Source organism: Doryrhamphus excisus, linkage group LG6 (genome assembly GCF_037039965.1).
Source record: "Doryrhamphus excisus strain RoL-2023G ecotype Guam linkage group LG6, RoL_Dexc_Guam_v1.1, whole genome shotgun sequence".
Lineage (NCBI taxonomy): Eukaryota > Metazoa > Chordata > Actinopteri > Syngnathiformes > Syngnathidae > Doryrhamphus > Doryrhamphus excisus.
Genome location: NC_136362.1, coordinates 10,614,040 through 10,637,516, shown reverse-complemented (window position 1 = coordinate 10,637,516; position 23,477 = coordinate 10,614,040). Strand labels below are relative to the sequence as shown.

Sequence of the window (23,477 nt, the reverse complement as noted above, 5' to 3'; positions counted from 1 at the left end):
GGACTTCAAGAATTTTACCACCAGCTGCTTATAATGATCTGATTTGTCAGATACAGATACAAAAGTTCATTCATTCATCCATTTTCTACCGCTTATCCTCACCAGGGTTGCAAGGGGGTGCTGGAACCTATCCCAGCTGTTTTGGGGCGAGAGGCGTTGTACACCCTGGACTGGTCGCCAGCCAATCACAGGGCACATATAGACAAAAACAGCAAAACTGGGGGAAAAGAGGCTTTTTCATCTACAGTAAAGTCTCGTTATATTGATATCGGTTAAAACGAATTACTACTTATTACGATACTATTTTCATTTCCCGGCAAATTTCTAGTCTTTTATGATATAATTAGCTCCGTTAGTACGATACCCGGTTATTATGATAATCCGGTTACTAGGACGCCCTTTTCATCTCCCGCCAGCCAATTTGGTCTGCTTATATCGATACAAAAGCAGCTTAAATCAATCTTTGCTTAAGGATTTCAATACCAAAAAAGAACACGGCGAACGGCTGCTTCCAGTCAACTTTATTTTTCACACTTCCACCACCAGAGTGCAGCACACACAGCGGAAAACACCCGTCCCTTGCGCCTACCCCTCCGGGTGGCAACACCTTCCCTATCGATAGTTCCGGGGTAAATTATGTCCCGGTAACCGGTAATCACTACAGCGTAAGTTTATTTTTATTTACTGTAGTACAAAATTTATTGTAGTACAAAAGCATGCTAGATACGCAATCCATGAACTCAAGGAGAAAATTACATGCCATATCAAAGATCCGCCCACTTTTAATGCAGTTCGGCGCAGGATCGGATATATGGATAGTCCGGTTATATCGGTATTTTTTCCGACTCCCGAGAATATCGATATAACGAGACTTTACTGTATATTACAAAACTGAGGACAACAAAATTAAAAACAATTATGGCGTTTGAATACTTATTTTCAGGTTTCCTCTTAAAAATTGAAGGTTAATTAGAAAAAAAATTGACATAGAGGTGTTTCTTTTCAAAGACTGCACCAATTAGCTAGAAGAACAAGTACGAGGACATCATCATCTCTGTTGGCAGGTTCCCATTAAACATCAGTCTCATGGAGAGAAGACAACCTCTAATGAGGGAAGTGCAGTATATCACAGGCAGAGTTGTCAAGAGAGAAAAAAAAGATTAATAAAAGGAAAAGATGAATGCGGGCAGAAGAACACAGACATTCGCCACCGTCAGATGTGGCCTGTTTAATCAAATCCACAAATTCCGATGCTCCACATACTCACTCAGCTGTTCCCAGGAAATAGCAATTGTATTATTTCTTTGATCATATGAAGAGTTTCCAGCTGTATTAACATGATTGCAATTTATGTATTTATTTTAATCATGCCATAAATTAAGAAATTAGCCATCAACACCATAAATGTCGGTGTGGCATATGGACATCGGGTGTTGACAATGTTGGAAAAAAACTAGCATTTCCAGAACTAGGTTAGTAGAGCCACATCATTGTAAAGTAAAGTAAAGTAAAGTAAAGTAAAGTAAAGTAAAGTAAAGTAAAGTAAAGTAAAGTAAAGTAAAGTAAAGTAAAGTAAAGTAAAGTAAAGTAAAGTAAAGTAAAGTAAAGTAAAGTAAAGTAAAGTAAAGTAAAGTAAAGTAAAGTAAAGTAAAGTAAAGTAAAGTAAAGTAAAGTAAAGTAAAGTAAAGTAAAGTAAAGTAAAGTAAAGTAAATCAAATACTTAAAACTATATTAGGAAAGCAGGAAGTGAACAAATGTAACAGTTACTGATTGTAAAAGTACCAGATGGAGGGGTAGGATTTAGAAAACCTGTTTGCAACTTTTTTACGATGCACTGTTAGAGTCCTTTAGACATGAACTAACACCCCTATAGTCACCTTTACAATCCTATTGGTAATGGTAATGGTTTTATTTCATTTGAACATGCATCAGATTACAATTGAATGCATCACATAATCAGTTCACAGTTCCACATGTCCAAAAGGAGTAGGAAGAAGCAAAGCTTATTAAATCCTACCCCTCCATCTGGTACTTTTACAATCAGTAACTGTTACATTTGTTCACTTCCTGCTTTCCTAATATAATTTTTTGTTATTTAAATTAAATTAAATTAAATTAAATTAAATTAAATTAAATTACTTAGTCAACATACTAGATTGACATCATAATACAAAGTGAGACATCCTAAACATAAGTAACTAACTCACATGTTAGCTTTGACAGTGCACTTCCTGCCTTCCTTAAATTTGTATTTAACTTAATTTAGGCATTTTTATGCTTGAAAATGTTAAATTTAAGCCAAGAATATTTACAATTGAATTAAATATGCATACTTTATTAATTTCTTTATTTTACAAAACCATGACAGAGTGATGCTGTGAAATTCGAGCTTCAAAATGGCGAGGGATGACTATATTACATGAAGACATAAAAAAATGTATGCAGTATAAAACCATAAAAATACACAGCATTCATTTGTGCTCCTATAAAGAGGGCAAGTGACTTTATCTCTTGCACCACCAGGAGGTAAACAGATGCTGTTCATGTTGAAATATATTCAGTATTAGGTTATTTGCTCTGAAATGTACCATAACATAGTATTCTGGGTTATTCTTTGAAAACAATTAATCAATACTTGCATTGTTGTTATTCACAAAACAAGAAATAACTTGTTATTGTTGCATTCCACCAAATATAGGTCAAAGGAAATTTGCATATTATTTAGGTTCCATGCAGCACAACTTTTTTTGGAACCCGGGTTTGTATAAGAGTTCACAAAAAGGGTAGTTATGCAACCAAAAGCGCTGATAGAAAAACAGCAGGTTTAGCTGCTTGCAGACAGTCGAGCTGATCATATTCACCAAGGAGCCGTAAAAAGGAATCACAAGGTTTCAGCCAATTGAGTTGGGTAGTTTTAGTATATAAATTAATCTGGTGTGTTTGCTCATTGTTAAAAAAAAGGGGGGGGGCATCAAGGATGGCACAGACATAACCAGGGATTCAGTGCAGATTTCTGCCACTAGGGAGTGTCAGGGACTGCGTAAAACAAGGGGTCTCAAACTCAATTTATGTGGGGGCCACTGGAACTAGGGTCTGGGCAAGGCTGGGCCACATCAGGTTTTCCAAAAAAAAAAAAAACAAAACGCATTTATTAAAAACAGAAAAATATACAAACTTTTTCAGTGCTTTGGTTCCGATTTTCTACAAGAAAAGCTCTGATAAAACATTCTACTGTTCTCAAATATCGTAATTTTTATTTTTCTGTACAAAATAAGATGAAAAATAAATAAACAAATCAAGAATAAAGAAAATCAATCAATCAGTAATAAATAAATAAATATTATAATAATAATAAAACACCAAATAATAAAAACTTAAGAAAGCACATATAGTTGGTGGGTAGACTAATTATTTTTATCAGATTAAAATGAACAAAGCATTATTAGAGCCCTGTAGACATGACAAAACACGACTATAGTCACATTTATACTTTTTTTATTTACAACATATTGCGCAACTGCAGGGTCTTGAGACACATGCTAACTCGCAAACTAGAGAGCTAGCGACCTAAACGGTAGGTAGCCTTCAAGTTATTTTAGAGGGGATTCAGTCCCCTTAAATGTTCTTAAGCCCCCCTAAATAATTTTTATTTTTATTTTTATTTTTATTTTTATTTTTATTTTTATTTTTATTTTTATTTTTATTTTTATTTTTATTTTTATTTTTATTTTTATTTTTATTTTTATTTTTATTTTTATTTTTATTTTTATTTTTATTTTTATTTTTATTTTTATTCATTCATTCAATCATTTTCTACCGCTTTTTCCTCACGAGGGTCGCGGGGGATGCTGGAGCCTATCCCAGCTGTCTATGGGCGAGAGGCGGGGTACACCCTGGACTGGTGGCCAGCCAATCACAGGGCACATATAGACAAACAACCATTCACACTCACATTCATACCTATGGACAATTTGGAGTACCCAATAAACCTAGCATGTTTTTGGAATGTGGGAGGAAACCGGAGAACCCGGAGAAAGCCCACGCATGCACGGGGAGAACATGCAAACTCCACACAGAGATGGCCGAGGGTGGAATTGAACCCTGGTCTCCTAGCTGTGAGGTCTGCGCACTAGCCACTAGACCGCCGTGCCGCCTTTTATTTTTATTTTTATTTTTATTTTTATTTTTATTTTTATTTTTATTTTTATTTTTATTTTTATTTTTATTTTTATTTTTATTTTTATTTTTATTTTTATTTTTATTTTTATTTTTATTTTTATTTTTATTTTTATTTTTATTTTTATTTTTATTTTTATTTTTATTTTTGATTGTTCCGTCCACTGGACAGAATGATTGCAGAGCTTGAGCAGAGGTTTTGCAGTGTAGATTGTGTGTACTTGTGTAATAATTTTATAATAATAATGTAATAAAAAGGATTGCGGTTGTATGTGTCAGTGGGGTCATTAGGCCTATTTTAGGGGGATTCAGCCACCCTAAAATGTTCTTACGTCCCATAAATAATTTTATATTTTTATTGAATTTTTTTTTACATTTTTTATTGATTTTTTAATTTTTTTTTTTTTACAAAAAAATCTCAATATCAAAAAATCTCTAATAGTGGCCTAAAACAATTGAGTATCTTAACTAAATCTGTCCAAAAGTGGGAAAGTTATATCCCGGTTCTATTATATTCCGATGGTGGAATTGAACTCGGGTGTTTTAGCTGTGAGGCCTGCGTTTTAACCACTCTACACCGCGCAGCCACTATTAAGTCCCAGCGAAATATTATTATTAGTGAAGCCATATAATTCAAACTGTGTTTTATCATGATTATCATCATAAATTAAATTCAAAATCTTTCAATGAGCTTGTCCAGTATCCTTATCAGCGTCGGTGTCGGCAATACCGTTCCCCCGTATTTACCTTTTTAATTTGCAGTATCTCCCACCCCTTGTGTCCACTATAAAGCAGCACGTCTGCTCGCGGGTTGCTTGGTTCTCTGCTTTACATTGCAAATACACCCGTGTTTACATTTGCTCCACGCTGACAATTGTTACTATGGGTTACCTTGACTCACAACACAGGTAACCAATCAGAACTCACTAGGGGGGCAGTTCAAGAGAGGAAAAAAAAAAAAAAAAAAGCGAGGGAGCAAGATCTGACAAGGACTTGACTGAGAAGAGAGGTGGGAAGATCTACCTTAACTTTAGTGATCTACGTTATAACCTTGGACGTTTCACAAAAGGAAAGTGATCTGTGGTATGTAAACAGATGAGGCGTTCGTGTTTGCCAGATGAGAAGAGTTTCCTTTTTGTTTTTTTTTTTTTTTTGGGATCATGTGATCGGCCGCTGTTCTGCTGCATGTATACAATTTATCAACCAGAGGTAAACCTCATGCTTCTTATTTTATATCATATTGTTTGTAAATTCTGTTCTGTTTGATGCCGTAAAACATAAAACAGAATTACAGGGTAGGCTCTATGTGAACGGCATGTAAAAGGAAAGTGAAACCAGTTTCCAGGGCAGGCTACTCACATTTTTAGCATGGGTTGTTTATCAAACACACACACACACACACATATACAGTATAAACATCAGGAATGTTGTAAAAAAAAAAAAAAAGAGTTGCTGTGACCACCACCACCAGAACTCCCTGATATCTAATCTGCCCTTACTCCATATTTCATTTAAGAAGGCCCCTGTTACAGCAGGGAAGCCGAGGGCCCTTATCAGCTGCACCCTCACCCGCCATACTGTTATCAGCTTGGCCTAGTTCACACACAAACCTCTCTCTGTCCAACAAACGCACACTCCTATCTCACGCGCTTATACCTTCCACACAAGCAAAACGGGGGAATGAACGGTAACGGGGGGGGCCTTATCAGCGTCACCCGAGGGGCTTGGCAGCCACTTCACAGGCTCAGATCCACCGTGCAAAGGCCAGCAGAGAGACAAACCGATGTGACCAGAGTACCGATGAACAAAGGCTGCAGGGTGCGCTAACAATGAATATACATACAGGTGGCACAATGGCGGTGGACAGCAGCTGCCGTTTAAGGAAAGAACAATGTGAGAATTAGAGATTTGGTCTGCAGCAAAAAACAAAAATACCCAAATAGATGCTTGCAAGGCAACGTGCCACGCTGTGCAGCCCCAGCCTGAAATTCAGGTTAGGAGAGAAGTACAGTAGCTGGGAACCTGCTTAGTGCATGGTTGTTCCAATGAGGGCCACCTACAGAGAAATTAAAGGTCGAAATTAAAGATCTAATGTAGGTCAAGATATATTTAGCATTTTTTTAAATAAAGACAAAAATACCGTACATGTCAGATTTGTGGGACGGTTTACAGAGCAAAAATTAGGGGTTCAAACCGGGATCTTCTCTTAATATTTTTTTGACATTATTCTCTGAAATTACAACTATTTTTTCTATTTAATTTTTCCGCAACTCAAGTTTCCAAAAATTACAACTTTATTTTGTTATTTTTCCTTTTCTCAGAAAATTTTAAAAAAGTGATCGTCTCTTAATATTTTTTTGACATTATTCTCTGAAATTACAACTGTTTTTTCCATTTAATTTTTCCGCAACTTAAGTTTCCAAAAATTACAACTTTATTTTATTTTTTTATTTAGTTTTTTTTTGTTATTTTTCCTTTTCTCAGAAAATTAAAAAAAGTGATCATCCCTTAATATTTTTTTGACATTATTCTCTGAAATTACAACTGTTTTTTCCATTTAATTTTTCCGCAACTTAAGTTTCCAAAAATTACCACTTTATTTTGTTTTATTTTTTCATTAAATTTTTTTGTTATTTTTCCTTTTCTCAGAAAATTAAAAAAAAGTGATAGTCTCTTAATATTTTTTTGACATTATTCTCTGAAATTACAACTATTTTTTCTATTTAATTTTTCCGCAACTCAAGTTCCCAAAAATTACAACTTTATTTTGTTATTTTTCCTTTTATCAGAAAATTTAAAAAAAGTGATCGTCTCTTAATATTTTTTTGACATTATTCTCTGAAATTACAACTGTTTTTTCCATTTAATTTTTCCGCAACTTAAGTTTCCAAAAATTACAACTTTATTTTATTTTTTTTATTTAGTTTTTTTTTTGTTATTTTTCCTTTTCTCAGAAAATTAAAAAAGTGATCATCCCTTAATATTTTTTTGACATTATTCTCTGAAATTACAACTGTTTTTTCCATTAAATTTTTCCGCAACTTAAGTTTCCAAAAATTACAACTTTATTTTATTTTTTTATTTAGTTTTTTTTTGTTATTTTTCCTTTTCTCAGAAAATTAAAAAAGTGATCATCCCTTAATATTTTTTTGACATTATTCTCTGAAATTACAACTGTTTTTTCCATTAAATTTTTCCGCAACTTAAGTTTCCAAAAATTACCACTTTATTTTGTTTTATTTTTTCATTTCATTTTTTGTTATTTTTCCTTTTCTCAGAAAATTAAAAAAAAAGTGATAGTCTCTTAATATTTTTTTGACATTATTCTCTGAAATTACAACTGTTTTTTCCATTAAATTTTTCCGCAACTTAAGTTTCCAAAAATTACCACTTTATTTTGTTTTATTTTTTCATTTCATTTTTTTGTTATTTTTCCTTTTCTCAGAAAATTAAAAAAAAAGTGATAGTCTCTTAATATTTTTTTGACATTATTCTCTGAAATTACAACTGTTTTTTCCATTAAATTTTTCCGCAACTTAAGTTTCCAAAAATTACCACTTTATTTTGTTTTATTTTTTCATTTTGGTTTTTTGTTATTTTTCCTTTTCTCAGAAAATTAAAAAAAGTGATCGTCTCTTAATATTTTTTTGACATTATTCTCTGAAATTACAACTGTTTTTTCCATTTAATTTTTTCGCAACTTAAGTTTCCAAAAATTACAACTTTATTTTGTTTTATTTTTTTATTTAGTTTTTTTTGTTATTTTTCCTTTTCTCAGAAAATTAAAACAATTTAATGCTTGATTACAACTTAATATTTTTACTAGATTATTTAAAATTATTGCTGATTTTTAAAAATTTTATTTAGTTTTCATGTAAAAAAATGTTTTTCTAATATGCGTATAATATTCATGTATAATATTTCTTCATTCATTCATTAATTTTCTACCGCTTTTCCTCATGAGGGTCGCGGAGGGTGTTGGAGCCTATCCCAGCTGTCTTCGAGCAAGAACGCAGGGTACACCCTGGACTGGTGGCCAGCCAATCACAGGGCACATATAGACAAACAACCATTCACACTCACATTCATACCTATGGACAATTTGGAGTCGCCAATTAACCTAGCATGTTTTTGGAATGTGGGAGGAAACCGGAGTACCCGGAGAAAACCTGGAGAAAACATGCAAACTCCACACAGAGATGGCCAAGGTTTGAACTCGGGTCTCCTAGCTGTGAGGTCTGCGCGCTAACCACTCGACCACCGTGCAGCCGTATAATATTTCTAATATATATAATATTCTCACTGTCTGGAACATGGTAGTCCCGCAAAAAACAATTTCTATTACCAATGTTATGCCAAGATTGTCTGCCATTAGTAAATGCCTCTGACAATGTGTGTCCGACAATGAGTGCTTGCAGCGCCCTCGAGTCCAGGTTCTCTTGAGCTCCATGGCAACAGTGGCGCTTCTGACAAAGTGTGTCAGACAATGTGGGCTCCTCCTCGGGTAGGAGAGGTTGGAAGAGCATCAGGGGTCTCCAACCTATAGCTCATGAGCTGCCAGTAGCTCTTAAACTCTTTTCAATTAGTTCACCAAAGACTAAATTAGAAAGGTTTGTTCACAGTAGTCAGGAAGTAGTTTGGGAATGTGACCAATAACAGCAGAGTGGGCGTGTCCGTGGGTGGAATAAATTAAAACAGACCGTTTTGGTGGCTTGCAGTTGCACCCAAACTGAACAATGGCAGCACACTGCTTCCATCTTATGCACTCATCTTTGTCCATTGCAGAGGTGAAGTGTTCAAAAACAGGTGCACCCCACCTTGAGGTCCAAGGGGTCCAGGGAGAGTATATACTGTCTGGGAATATACACCGTCACCAAAATGCCTCTGCTTTTAGGCAGCAACAGTGCAAAATGTATCACAAATCCTCAGTCCAAAAGGCACACAGTCATGTTGGTTTGTAGGTATCGTTTAATTTCAATAAAATCGTCTTATTTACAAATTATCGTTTAATTTTACAATATTTTTTCTACTTTTATCTCTCTTGACCACGCACAGTATGTCGTTTCTAAAAGTACCGATCTCAGGTGGAAAAACAACTCTTTGAAAGCCGCCAGCAGCGCCAACCAATGCAAACATCACAGGAAGCGAAAAAAAAAACAAAAAACGAGAAGGCCACTGCTGTCGAAGATGGTTTGGCACGAGCACTCAGGAAGCGGTGCCTCCTAACTTGAGCTGTGCTTCCTGTGTGATAACTGACCTAAACATGTTGCGCTAAGATGCGCTCTCACACTCTCTCACCCTCGGAGAAAGCGAAGAAAAACATCAAGAAGCGCAAAAGCCTCTAAGGTTGGAGGATTAATGGGATTTAAAATATGCCGAGAATTAATTCCTCAAAGCTATTTCCTCCAGGAAGCTACTGTATAGGTCCCAAAACCTGATTAGTGGCGTGATCTTCCAACAGAAAAGACCTAAAGGTAAGGTGCAGGTGTGCCGCCATGTTGATGAATTCTCTTTCAAACTTGCAAATGAAGAAGCATCTGTGCAACAGCGGGAGAGAGTAAATCCCTCCAGCGTCACTTTAACCTCGGAATTATTCAAACGTGCTGAATGATCAGAGGACTGTGAGAGGGATGGAATAGGAAGGACTGGAGTGATTATGGGATTTAAAAAAAAAACAAAAACAAAAAAAAAAATAAAAATAAATGACGGTTTGCTTTGATTCGAAATGTCCCCAACATGTTGTAAGGAATGTGACTGTAACGGCTGAGGGACCTTGAATGTTGCGCAAAGACATAACGTTTCATGTTCAACGCCAGCTGCTTCCCCAGAGTTGCACGCACACACACACACACACACACACACACACATGCACATCACAATTCAAACACTTCCTTCCTGTTGGTGGTTTGGCCTCTTTTAGAAGATATGAGTTAGATGCATGATAGTGAAAAGCAGCCTGTGCTGTTTAAAGTGAATTTCAGCTCAGTGTCAAATAAGTATGCAACTGGTGACTTTTTGTTCGGTTTCTACCTACCGTGATACTTATGTCTCTTGTGTTTTGTTTTTTTTTGACAGGTTCAACTCTGACCACAGGACAAAATTCCGAGCTGTCGTTTCCCCATTTAAAGTCGAAAAACATTACTTCCTGTGACATCTTCTCGTCGTTTTGTACACTCACGGTCACCATTGAGACGTCGGTATCTGGGGTATGCTCTACGATGACCGACTGAAGGTCCACAGCTTCCGCCTGCAGCAATTCACTTTTTTTCTGTCTAGAGACAAAAAAAAAAACAAAACATCGTAGTCCTGAGAACTGGGATGCTATAGCTACACGGTTCCATCTACAGGCTTGTTTGGCATATTCAGCCATGTTACAGCAATCGGAGCTCATCTTTGACTTCGCCAGTGATCATGGGAACCTGTCAGGGGTGAGTCAATGTCAGCGGTATGTCATTTATAAATACAAAAGAATGTGAATACACAATGTCTACAAAAAAAATTATTAAAATTTGAAGACCAGTTGAAAAATTTACATTATATTTAAAATATAATTTATATTTAACATTTTAAAAATATTTTAAAATATATTTATATATTTAAAACAATTTATATTTTGCCTTGTTGGGTCTTAAGTATCTGAGGAGGGATTAAAAATGCAAAAAGACAAACACATATAGACAAACAACCATTCACACTCACATTCATACCTATGGACAATTTGGAGTAGCCAATTAACCTAACATGTTTTTGGAATGTGGGAGGAAACCGGAGTACCCGGAGAAAACCCACGTGTGCACGGGGAGAACATGCAAACTCCACACAGAGATGCCCGAGGGTGGAATTGAACCCTGGTCTCCTAGCTGTGAGGTCTGCGCACTAACCACTAGACTGCCGTGCCGCCCAAAAATTTTTATCATATTTAAAATAGAATATATATTTAAAATTTACAAAATATTTTAAAATATATTTATATATTTAAAACAATTTATATTTTGCCTTGTTGGGTCTTAAGTATCTGAGCAGGGATTAAAAATGCAAAAAGAAGAAAAGGTAGTGAGAGAACAAAAAATTCAAAAAATACAAAAGAAATGTATTGGAAGCAAGCATTAAGTGAAAGAGGCTTTAAAAGCTAAAATCTTGTCCGAAAATTGTCATTTTTTTGGCAGGTATTCACACTGTAATGACTACCAAAAAAAATGATAAAAATTTTAAGACCAGTTGAAAAATTTATATTATATTCAACATTTTTTAACATTTTAAAATATATTTTTTAAACAATTTATATTTTGCCCTGTTGGGTTTTAAGTATCTGAGGAGGGATTAAAAATGCAAAAAGAAGAAAAGGTAGTGAGAGAACAAAAAATTCTAAAAATACAAGATAAATTTATAGGAAACAAGCAAGCATTAAGTGAAAGAGACTTTAAAAGCTTAAATCTTGTCCGGAAATTGTCATTTTCTGTCAGGTATTCACACTGTAATGACAACAAAAAAAAATGATCAACATTTTAAGACCAGCTGAAAAATTTACATTATATTTAAAATATAATATATAATTATATTTAAAATATAATATATATTTAAAATTTTGAAATATTTTAAAATATATTTATATATTTAAAACAATTTATATTTTGCCCTGTTGGGTTTTAAGTATCTGAGGAGGGATTAAAAATGCAAAAAGAAGAAAAGGTAGTGAGAGAACAAAAAATACAAAAAAGAATGTCTTGGAAACAAGCAAGCATTAAGTGAAAGAGACTTTAAAAGCTAAAATCTTGTCTGGAAATTGTCATTTTCTGTCAGGTATTCACACTGTAATGACCACTAAAAAAAATTATAAAAAATTTTAACCAGTAGAACATGTTATATTATATTTAAAATATATATGTTTTTTATATTTTTATAAATTTTTTATATATATTTAAAACAATTTATATTTTGCCCTCTTAAGTATCTGAGGAGGGATTAAAAATGCAAAAAGAAGAAAAGGTAGTGTACATGTTACATACATGTTAATGCACAGTAGACGTGATCCACTGCTTTAAAAAAAAACCCCACAATGTTAACATGTTTATATCTCTGTGCTTTACTAGTAATATTTTTTTTTTTTCAAGAGATTATGCGCTTTGTTTGGCGTGTCCTTGAACACACCATAGTTGCTGGGAGATGCAAAATTGAAACTTGTACAATGTGACTCGGCTCACTTTTAACACAGCGGGAGATATTTCAATTTAACAATGTATTTAATAATGCTGTTGTAATTTGCTACAATGTAAAACTGCACGGTGTCATACTGAGAGTAAATGAGTCATACTCACAGTACCATGCAGTGATGTAGTTCTATGCCACTACTACTAATAATAAACATTGATGTGAGATGTATTTGTGTTAGTGGATTATGTCATTTACATAATTGGCTTGTATATGTAATTGTTATAGACGCTATTATATTGCGCATCTCTACCGAAAGTTGTGGTTAGTTCGTGTATTAACGTGTTTTTATTTTTCTTTTTTGTTCGTGCAGTTGAGGGATCACTCTGATGTGCCTGCTGTGATCATGGAACCGCTTCCACATCACCACCTGCTAGCATATTCAGGGTTTTTATGTGAAGAACCACAGGCAGAGGACCCCCACTTGCTTAAAGGTCAGTGCATAGATGACAAACACACACCTATGATACCTATGATGAAGTTCCCCTTTATAGAAATCATTTTTTAGATCATCAAACAAATTTAAATATTTGTCAATGACAACCCAACTGAACACAAAATGCAGTTTTTAAATGAAACTCTTTAGGGAGAAAAATCCAGAGGTTGGTTTAAAAACGCCTCAAGTTGGTTTCAGTCTCCCAAAAATGATTCCAACATGGTTCCAGTTATCATAGCAAGTCTTCCAGGTTCTGAAGCAGCAAAACAGCCACAGACCATCACACTACCTCCACTACATTTTACCGTTTGTATGATGTTCTTTTTCCACTGTTCTATGTTTTTGTTATTTGTGGATAATGGCTCTCACTGTGGTTGGCTGGAGTCCCAAAGCTTTAGAAATGCCTTTATAGCTTTTTCCAGACTTATCGATTGATGATTATTTCAATCACTTTTTCACACAAAGCCATGTATGTTTGGATTTTTCTTTTGGACACTTAAAAATAAAGTTTTATTTAAAAACTACTAATTGTGTTCTGGGCGGCACGGCGGTCTAGTGTTTAGTGGACGTTACAGCTAGGAGACCAGGGTTAAATTCCACCCTCGGCCATCTCTGTGTGGAGTTTGCATGTTCTCCCCATGCATGCGTGGGTTTTCTCCGGGTACTCCGGTTTCCTCCCACATTCCAAAAACATGCTAGGTTAATTAGCGACTCAAATTGTCCATAGGTATGAATGTGAGTGTGAATGGTTGTTTGTCTTTATGTGCCCTGTGATTGGCTGGCAACCAGTCCAGGGTGTACCCCGCCTCTCGCCTGAAGACAGCTGGGATAGGCTCCAGCACCCCTGCGAGGATAAGCGGTAGAAAATGAATGAATTATTAATTGTGTTCTGTTGTCTGTTGACTAGTATTTTAATAATTGTGTTCTGTTGTCATTGGCTACTATTTTAATAATTGTGTTCTGTTGTCATTGACTACTATCTAAATTTGTTTGAAGATTTGAAACATTTAAGTGTATCAAACATGCAAAAAAAAGGGAACATGCGGAAAAGGAGCAACCACTTTTTCACACTATAATGCTTCATGTTTTCATTCCTGGTGGCCTTGCAATCAAAATCGGGATCGGCATCCGCGCATGCTCATTTCACATTCCAGGTCAAGGACCACCCTCCTTATAAAAAAAAAAAAAAACAACCCAGGAAGTTAAACACAACATTCCTTGCTATGGTCTGCGAAAGACTGCTCATAAATTCCATGATAATGTAGACTTGGTGGATTCCTGCTACAGCATAAAAGCTATAGCTTTACCTTTCCTCGGAGCTGGGACTTAAGAGTAAGTCATTGCCGTCGTTTCGGTTCGTTCTACTCTCATCTAAGTTGCATGGGCTGCTGGGGGCTAGGCTACGTTAGCTCGCAAACTACTACAAAACCACGTTTGTGTCCGCGTGATAAAGACTATGGATAACGATATCACCATTTATAACTTATCACCTTTATCTTGTTACACTGCCAGGTTCCGTGTGGCCTTTTATACGTGGAGGAAAGTGTTTTAATATCCATGTTTGACAGCTTTTGTTAGCGAACAGATGTTTTCCAGGTCCTTCAAAGAGACTCGTCAATGCTGCTTTGATCTCTTTCAGATGGATCTTATACTTGCTACACAGTCAAATATTATTTAATAATGTCTTAATTATAAAAGTTATACTTTTCATTGTTGATAGTTGTTTTAATTTTGCGGGTGACAGATTAACCCTGATAAACAAGGCAGTATCCCTTTTTATAATGGAATATTTTTGTATTTATGGCATAGAAAACTTGATTACGATCTTCTAAATATGCTTTTTAACATTATGAGAGGCATGAAGACATGAAATAGCACATCATATACTCACCTTTACCTTTATTACACAATATAGTAGACATAATCTGAGAAAATAAGACAGTTGATCCGGTTGGGGAGCGGAATCGGTGGCGGACAGGAAGTGACATTGTTTTATCTTCTTGTGGGCTATGGATGCAACAGTAAAGCGCGTTATTAAAGGTGTTACGAGGTGAAACATGACAAAATATCTTGTTTGGGGAAAAAAATACCTCACGGGAGCAAAGTCTGGACAGCAATAAATTAATGAATCATTTTCTGCCATGCTTCAAGCACCTTGGAGCGTTTGTGCCGTAGAACAACGGCATGAACAGAGTGAGCCCTTTTGTCAGTCATACAGTCTCGGTGGGTGGAAGCGGGACCAGTAGCATACACAGAGTGCAGTATATTTATATATATGATATTTTATATATTTATTATATTAATAATGTAATTATTATTAATAATCATCAAATAAAATTAATAATAATTAATAGTAATAATTTATATTTATTTATGTTTATATTTATTTATATTATATATATATATTAAAAATGATATATATGTGATATTTGATATATTTATTTATATTAATAATTTAATTATTATTAATAATCAGCAAATAAAATTAATCATAATTAATAGTAATAATTTTAATTTATTTGTTTATATATATATATATATATATATATATATATATATATATATATAATTTTTAAAATCTTGCCTCATTTCGTTCTTGTATACCCAAGATCGTCTCACAAAAGTATTACTGACACCTACTGACCAATGTAGAATACTACATTTTCAAGTTGAATGATGGTCTTCATGGCTTATACTATATTTCCATTTTAGCTCATTTATCAATTGTTATGCATGAAAATGCATATTTTAGGCAAAAAAAATACATGCAATATATAGGACGACTTTGTGTGTGTTGTTTAGTATCGCTATTACGCGCTAACGATAGATCTGCGCGATCGATAGATAGCGCTGCGGCCGAGATGGATCTGTCGTTAGCGCACAAATCGATCGATTTCTGTGCTCACGATGGATATAACTGCATTGCGCTGGAGACCGATGCTTTGACACAACACTGACGATATAATGACAATCGTTGATCTGCTCATTGCATACAATGACAGGGTTAGGGTTAGGGTTAGGGGTTAGGGTTCACACTCCCCCCGCTGGGAACGGTAACAAATTGAACTGCTTGACAATTAATCAAAGATTTGAAATTTACATGCATCGACTTCTTGTTGATTCTTGTAAGTAACAACGCTCAGCGCTACCATCTGTTGGCATCTAAATAAACTACACACATCCATCCCGGGCACAGTCATATACCATCGATCATGAGCGCAGAAATCGATCAATTTTTGCGCTAACGATGGATCCATCTCAGGTGCAGCGCTATCGATCGATCGCGCAGATCCTTTGTTAGCGCGCAACATCAATATTTCGATGAGTTCCTCCGAATTATTTCTTTTTGTTACACACTTGCTTTGGAACATTTGTTCTAAATTCACAACTTTGGTCTCATAAATTTACTACTTTTATTCTTTTTTTAATACTCCATTGTACCTCTGTTCCGCCCCTCGGCATATCTCTATTTTTATTTATTTATTTTTGCTTGAAAGAGGATGAGATGATGGTTTTGTCGCTGGTTATCACTGTTCTTACTACTGGTGACAGCAACTGGACATGGGTACCTCTTGGCTTGGTGTCCCTGGTAATTACATATACAAGGTACTTCATCACATTGATGGCACCGCTATTAAAACAGTCCATTAAGCAGTCCTGCTGTGTGATTTACAATTACTCATATCGTGTCTGGACCCTGAACCGACAAAACTCAAGGCAATACACGCTAGGACAAAAATGGAACCCCCCCCCCCCCCCCCCCACGCTTAAAACTGTCATATTTATTATACATAAAAGGTAAACATCCTAAAGTCTAAAGTGAGTTGTTAGCATGTGAGTCATCAACTGGAACCAGTAATGCCAGGGTCCTTTCTATGGTGGAGTCATGAACACATGACCTTAACTGAGGCAAGTGAGGCCTGCAGTTCTTTGGATGATTTTGTGGGGTCTTTTGTGACCTCTTGGTTGAGTCGTTGCTGCACTCTTGTGGTCACTAGCCACGTATACATGGACCCAAATATTCCAATTCTATTCGGGTTATTTGCTTAAAAGGAAAGCATGTAACCTTTGTATACACCTCATTCCGAGATAAAAGTGCCACTCCGAATTAATATAAAATCGGATTCACAGGGGTGGAATATTCCTTTTCCCAATCCGATTGAGGTATCTTGTATCCACTCAATCGGAAAGTTGTCAGACTGTGTTCTTCTTCGTGGTGTTTTTCTTCTTCTGTTGTTTATTGGCGTTTGGCAAGCAGCTTTTGTGTGCATTACCGCCATCTGTGGAACAATCTAAACCAGGGGTCTCAAACACGCGGCCACTAGTTTGAGGCCCCCGCCTTGATATGAAAGTTTAATGTTAGTGCGGCCCGCGCAAGTTTGATATGGATGCTGTATTAAATTATATATAAAATTATTACGTTTGATTAATGTTCATGTTAAAGGTTAAATAACTGTTAATAGTTATCCTCCCTATCCGTGTGGAAGTGGTAAGTTTTTGGCTATTTAAGTTTAAAGGAAATAACTTGAAGGCTACCGTTTAGGTCGCTAGCGCTCTAGTTTGCGAGTTAGCATCTGTCTCAGTTGCGCAATATATTGTAAATAAAACAAGTATAAATGTGACTATAGTCGTGTTTTGTCATGTCTACAGGGCTCTAATAATGCTTTGTTCATTTTAATCTGAAAAAAATAATTTGTCTACCCACCAACTATATGTGGTTTCTTAAGTTTTTATTATTTGCCGTTTTATTATTATTATTATTTATTTATTTATTACTGATTGATTGATTTTCTTTATTCTTGATTTGTTTTTTTGTGGATAATTGTGGATTTTGTAGATAATGACTCTCACTGTGGTTTGCTGTGGTCCCAAAGCTTTAGAAATGGCTTATAACCATTTCCATTCTGATAGATCTCAATCTTATTTAGGTTTTAACATTAAGTAGTGCTTCTTGAAAGGAATGGAATTGATTCTGCACTCAAAAGTCATTGTTGTGTCGATACTTGAGAATCGTGCCGTCTAACCATCATTGTTGATGTGGTGTGCTTTTCTCTGCGGTCTTCAGTGGAGCCATGTGAAAGTGGAGACGACGAGACCATGGAAACACTTATTGCTGCTGATTCACTTCTTGACTTGGACTGTTCTGACACTCTGTCGTTAGAGCAACACTATTGTAAGTATGCACTGTCCAATCTCCTTGTAGAGGTCAACCAATATTTCATAATTCCAGATAAGAGTTTTATCGGTAATGAATAGAGGATGGGCGCTTGATTTGAGAAAGTTCATGACAGATGAATAGCAGTTTTTGCCCTTATCGTTATCATATTAATGCGGCACTGCTAATGAAATGAACAGTTTTAGTCATTTTAATGCATTAATGTTGCGGAATGAAACACTACATTAGGAAGAAAGTTGAAGGCTCTTTTATTGTACACAACATAAAGCAGGGAGTTTTGTACTTCTGAGGTAAAATAAATTGAACAGTGACTCAGATAGGATACACTTTCAGACTTAATGTAAATCATCATTTCCCGTGAACTAAAAAGCTATTATTCTCTCACCCCTATTCCATTAATGCGTCTGTTGTTTTTTTTTTTTTCAGAGTAGGAGCAAATTGCTTTTTGAGAATAGGATCTCTGATATAAACACAATTTAAAGTTGGACGGAATTATTGCTGAACTCACTGACCACCCCTACTCTGCCAGACTCATAAATTCAAGGAAGCATGAGTGCCATTTTCATGGGGTCCTTAAAGGTTATGGAGATTATTATCAAGCGTTAATCACATGCACGTTGGCATTTTGAGCAGAGGTAGCGGCCAAATGATTCGCACACATTTTATATATGGTGCACATTGTGTGTTTAGTGTTTTCGATACATTTACTTGTGGTGATCCCTCACTCATAAACACATTTTAAAACGGGGGAGAGTACAAAGTGCGGCCTGCGGCACATTTTCAAAATAAATTTTTCAAGAAAAATAAAGGACAGAAAAAATACTGTCAAAATATTACACATTTTTTGTTAATATGTTGAGGAAAAAAGCTGTAATTGTACAAGAATAATGTCATAATATTATGGGGAAAAATAATTGTTTTAGTAGACAATAAAAAATATAAATACAAAATATAATATATACATATATGTAAAAAAAAAGGAAAAATGATATTGTTTTAGTAGCACAAAGTTGAAATATTCAAAAAAGGTTTTTAAAAAGAGAATAAATGAAGTTATATTTTTTGAAAAAGTTAATATTACAAAAATAAATGAGGAAAAATGTCATTCTACTTGCGTATAGTTGAATCATTTATGAAAAAAGGATGTAATATTGTGAGAAATCAACAAAACATCAAATAAAGTGGAAAAACTAGGTTGGGGAAAAAGTTCTATTATTATGGGAACAAAGTCAAAATATGATGGGAATAAAAGTCAGAATTACGAGTAGAAAATAAAAAATTATAAATACAAAATATAATATATACATATATGTAAAAATAAAAACCAAAATGACATTGTTTAAGTAGCACAAAGTTGAAATATTAAAAAAAAAGTTATTTAAAAAAGAGAATAAATTAAGTTATACATTTTGAAAAATTAGGTTTGAAAAAGTTAATATTACAAAAATAAATTCAAAATATAGTTTTATGAGAATAAACTTATTACATTATGAGGAAAAATTTTACTTGCATATAGTTGAAACATTTACGGAAAAAAAGGCGTAATATTGTGACAAATCAACAAAAACATCAAATAAAGTGGAAAAACTAGGTTGGGGAAAAGTTATTATTTATGTATTTGTATAAATAAATATTTTATTATTTTTTTATTTATTATTATTATTAATATTATTTTATTATTATTTTATATTATTATTATTATAATTACTATGGGAACAATGTCAAAATAGGATGGGAATAAAAGTCAGAATTACGAGTAGAAAATTCACAGGATGAAAGTTGAAATACATGGAAGATTTTAAAAACCAGCTTCAATTTTATATTAAGTGAAAAAAAGTCATAATCAAATGAAAAATTTGACAATTTTACGAGAAGTAAGAAGATGTAGCAGGAGGGAACGGTGTCACCGACTTGGCAACTTTGTCAGACTGAATCTGGTTCCCCAAAAAAAGGACACATTTGACATAGAATTATTACTTTGAGTCATCATGCTGTGCTTTTCCATTACATTTGTGTCTGGACACCTCCGACCCCATCCCACAACCCCACCACCACCACCACCACCACCACCACAGCCCAGACCTTCCTGCCATCGCTGGGTGACGTCATCACTGCTCCTGTCACTCAGGTGACTGTGTCAGCAGAGGGGTTGGTGGGGGCTGTTGAAGAGCCGGAGTGGCAGTCGTTGCACACAAATAATCCTGCAACACAGCTGCAGTCCAAAAAGAGAAGTCAGTCACTTGCTAATAACCTTTTTTTTTAATTATGTAAAATGTCATTTAAATGACATTCTGTTTTTCCCCTTCACCTTGCAGGTAGAAAACGACATCGAAGGGCGGAATCACCCACCCCTGACATAATAGTGAAGAGGAATAAGTACAATAAAGGTACAGTGGAACCTCATCATTGGATTTCCTTGAAGTCTGTACAATATTATGGAAATAGGCACAGCTTTTCCCTCTCTGCTTGAGCCTATTGGGACTTTGGGCAAGGTTTCGGACCCAGGGATCGGACTGAGAAGCGGATGCGCGTCCGTGAGTGGAACTGCGGCTTTCACCTCTGTCTTGAGGACAAGCACTGACTTTTCGGGGAACTTTGGGACACTTTCAGGGTTGGGGGTAAACGTTAGGGATTAATTTGGGTGTTTCATGGTTGTCTTTGTTGGCGGGTGGGAGTTAGTTAGTTAGTTAGGTTGGTTGGGAGGGGATGACATGCGGGGTTTGGTTTTGGAGTAATTAAACTGCCGTGGTGTGGCAACCAAGCATTTTCGGCAATGTTTCTTTTTTTTTCTTACAGCTGATATCCCCCCCGTTGTAGCCTCGTTACCTCTATATGAGGGCGCGATCGTTACAACATCATAGTAGAACACCTATCATGACTCTTATATACATTATATATATTTATGAATCACTTCCTGTGTTTGTTCCTCAGGTGGGAACACGCTTTACCTGTGGCAGTTTCTAATGGAGCTACTACAAGACAGACAAGTTTGCCCCCGCTACATTAAATGGACCAATCCCAATGCAGGAATCTTCAAACTGGTTAACTCGAAAGCCGTGGCGAAACTCTGGGGCAAACACAAGAACAAGCCAGATATGAATTATGAAACCATGGGCAGAGCACTCAGGTAAAGTATGAAAAACAGTCTATACATAATGCTCTTTAGTTGACAAAAACATATTTATTGTTGCTATGTTAATCTGGAACCGATGTGGTCATGTAGGTATTACTACCAAAGAGGCATCCTTAATAAAGTGGAAGGCCAACGACTTGTCTACCAGTTCACGTCACTCCCCGAAGACATGATTTATATAACAGATGGCGATGGCAGCAACGAGAATGAAGAACATGACAGCAGTGCTAACGACGAGGGAGCGAGCGAGGACTCCGATGACAGCACTCTGTCTTCAAGCGACCAATCAGTGGAGGAGAAAGACGCCGTCCCACAGAAAACGACGTCACTCAGCTCCGTCCAGACCCCGCCGACCCAACGTAGCAGGTCTGCTCGCGACACTGTTTTTCGACCTTCCAACTCCAGCCTCATCCAGGAGCAGCATTTGCCCATCGTGTCTGCTGAGATGCTGCGCACCCTTCAGAATCTGCAGAAAGTCCAGTCCCTCCAACCAGCAGGCCACGCGTCGGTCTTTAAAACGGCTCAGCTGCTGGGGAGCCTCTGTGAGCAACAGGCTTCGGCCGACAGGAGGGGTCCGCCGCATACACACGACGAGAAGTCCCAGCCAGGACCGGAAGCTTTGCAGGTGGAGCCTCCGAAACTGGTGCCTCTTATTGGCTCTGACGAGTAGATTACGGAGCCACCCCCCAAACACACACACACACATACATGCACTGCACTCCACTGACCACTTCCACTCTGCAATGTCAGAAAGCATTTCATTACTTAAAAGGAAACTGCACTATGGGGGGGGGGGTTCAGCTCATCACAGTCCTTATTTAAGACATGAACCCCAATAAAACCCCAAGAGAACACAACGCTCCATCCGCTAACCCTATAGCAACATTGTTATTAACATTATTATGCCAAAGAACTATATTACTGGTGTAGTGACCCCACACCACACCGGCTAGTGATTAGCTTCACCACACACTCCTCTCTGTCTGCAATAACGATTGTGGATCCAAAGAAAGTGCAGTTTTCCATCAGATTTAACTGTGTCAGCCCCATAGCACAGTCGAAATTAAGCTAATGTTATCCCCGTCTTCTGTCATCATTCCTATGTTCGACACGTGACACCAAAGATAGACACTGGAACCTACAGCGGCTCTGCACACACACACACACACACACACACCCTCCGCTTGCACTTCCATGCCGCTCTGCCATTTTTTTTTTTTTTTGCGCCTCCCCCCGACCCCTCGTATCCTGAATCATTCCTCTGCCTTGACAATGACTTTGCACTAATGTTTATCTCTGCTGTATGTTTCTTCTGAAAGTGCCTGAATATCTCAGTCCATCCTTTTGCCCTCTTTTCTCCTTTGCGATGGGGGGGGGGGTATTAAGGGAAACATTCCACATTTTTATGGAATTTTTTCGTCTTATGAATTGATAAATCATAAGGGATCACTGTTTAGAATAGTAATTTAGCACTGCTGCTGATGGGTATTGAAGGTATCTTCAGCAAATTTTTGTTTGTTTTTGACAATCATGAGCGAACTCTTGACTTATTTAGCTACTGTGCCTCCTATATTCACACTGCGGCTATTTACTTATTGTTTCTGCTATGCACACATTGAAGTTATGTAAGTGCTTCTATTGAACCTGTAAAGCCTTGATATATTTACTTATTGTATATTTACAATATGCCTGTGAAAAATGCTTGACTTGTGCCTTGTTGCCATTTTTCTCCCTCAGGTTTTTTTTTTTGTTTTGTTTTGCACCGACTGTGCAAAAAAACGACAGTGGCTGGGCCCTTCATAATGAAGTAATGCTAAGTTTGGTGTGTTTTGATTCCCAGTTTATTCCATTTTTTTATTTACTTAGCCGGCCACCCCACTCCTCATAGAAACTGAACGTACCCTTTCACAAAGTTGCAACTGTGCCTTTGACCTCTGGGAACTTTATGCAAAAAAAAAAAAAAGTTTTGTATTTAAACATGAAGTAAGACCTAATTGGGGGAATCCTTACTATTTGCGTTAACTGGAGGTGTATTGATACTGTATGATTTTTAATAGAGGGAGAGGTGGCGTTTTCTGTTGCTTTGGGTGGTGTGTTTGCTTTGATGCACTAAGGATGTGGTAGAACGCAAGCTTATGCTCAAGCTATACACAATAAATATAATCTTCTCATTTTTTTTGTCTACAAGTGATTCTTGTTCATTTGCACTAAATGCACATTTGCTTATATACGTAAGAGGCAAAATATGTTTACGTTACTTTCATACAGCTCGTACACCTACTGTATAAGCCAAACAGTATCCTCTAGCTTTCAACATAAAAGCCGAAATTTGCGACTAGATATCAATC

At 36.1% G+C, this 23,477-nt stretch overlaps 1 protein-coding gene across 4 annotated transcripts; it reads left to right on the top strand.

Moving 5' to 3' along the window:
* Nucleotides 1-5,098: 5,098 nt before the first annotated feature.
* Nucleotides 5,099-23,300, top strand: LOC131125299 (ETS-related transcription factor Elf-1-like). 4 transcript variants are annotated; one of them, XM_058066716.2, is made up of 8 exons: nt 5,099-5,385; nt 10,252-10,604; nt 12,698-12,818; nt 17,886-17,993; nt 20,072-20,227; nt 20,312-20,383; nt 20,928-21,123; nt 21,220-23,300. In XM_058066716.2, exons 2-8 carry the CDS (start codon nt 10,545-10,547, stop codon nt 21,797-21,799), a joined length of 1,293 nt encoding a protein of 430 aa, XP_057922699.2. In that variant the 5' UTR covers nt 5,099-5,385; nt 10,252-10,544; the 3' UTR covers nt 21,800-23,300. The 4 variants fall into 4 exon arrangements, with proteins under 4 accessions (XP_057922699.2, XP_057922700.2, XP_057922701.2 ...); XM_058066717.2 differs by lacking the exon at nt 5,099-5,385 and adding an exon at nt 8,818-9,650; XM_058066718.2 differs by lacking the exon at nt 5,099-5,385 and adding an exon at nt 8,818-10,172.
* The last annotated feature ends 177 nt before the right edge of the window (nt 23,301-23,477 follow it).

Bases quoted from the DNA above. Each gene is read 5' to 3' on its own strand.
- LOC131125299 (XM_058066716.2), top strand. From the start codon at position 10,545: ATGTTACAGCAATCGGAGCTCATCTTTGACTTCGCCAGTGATCATGGG. The intron at 10,605-12,697 runs GTGAGTCAATGT...TTGTTCGTGCAG, and splicing joins ATCATGGGAACCTGTCAGGG to TTGAGGGATCACTCTGATGT. The intron at 21,124-21,219 runs GTAAAGTATGAA...GTGGTCATGTAG, and splicing joins ACCATGGGCAGAGCACTCAG to GTATTACTACCAAAGAGGCA.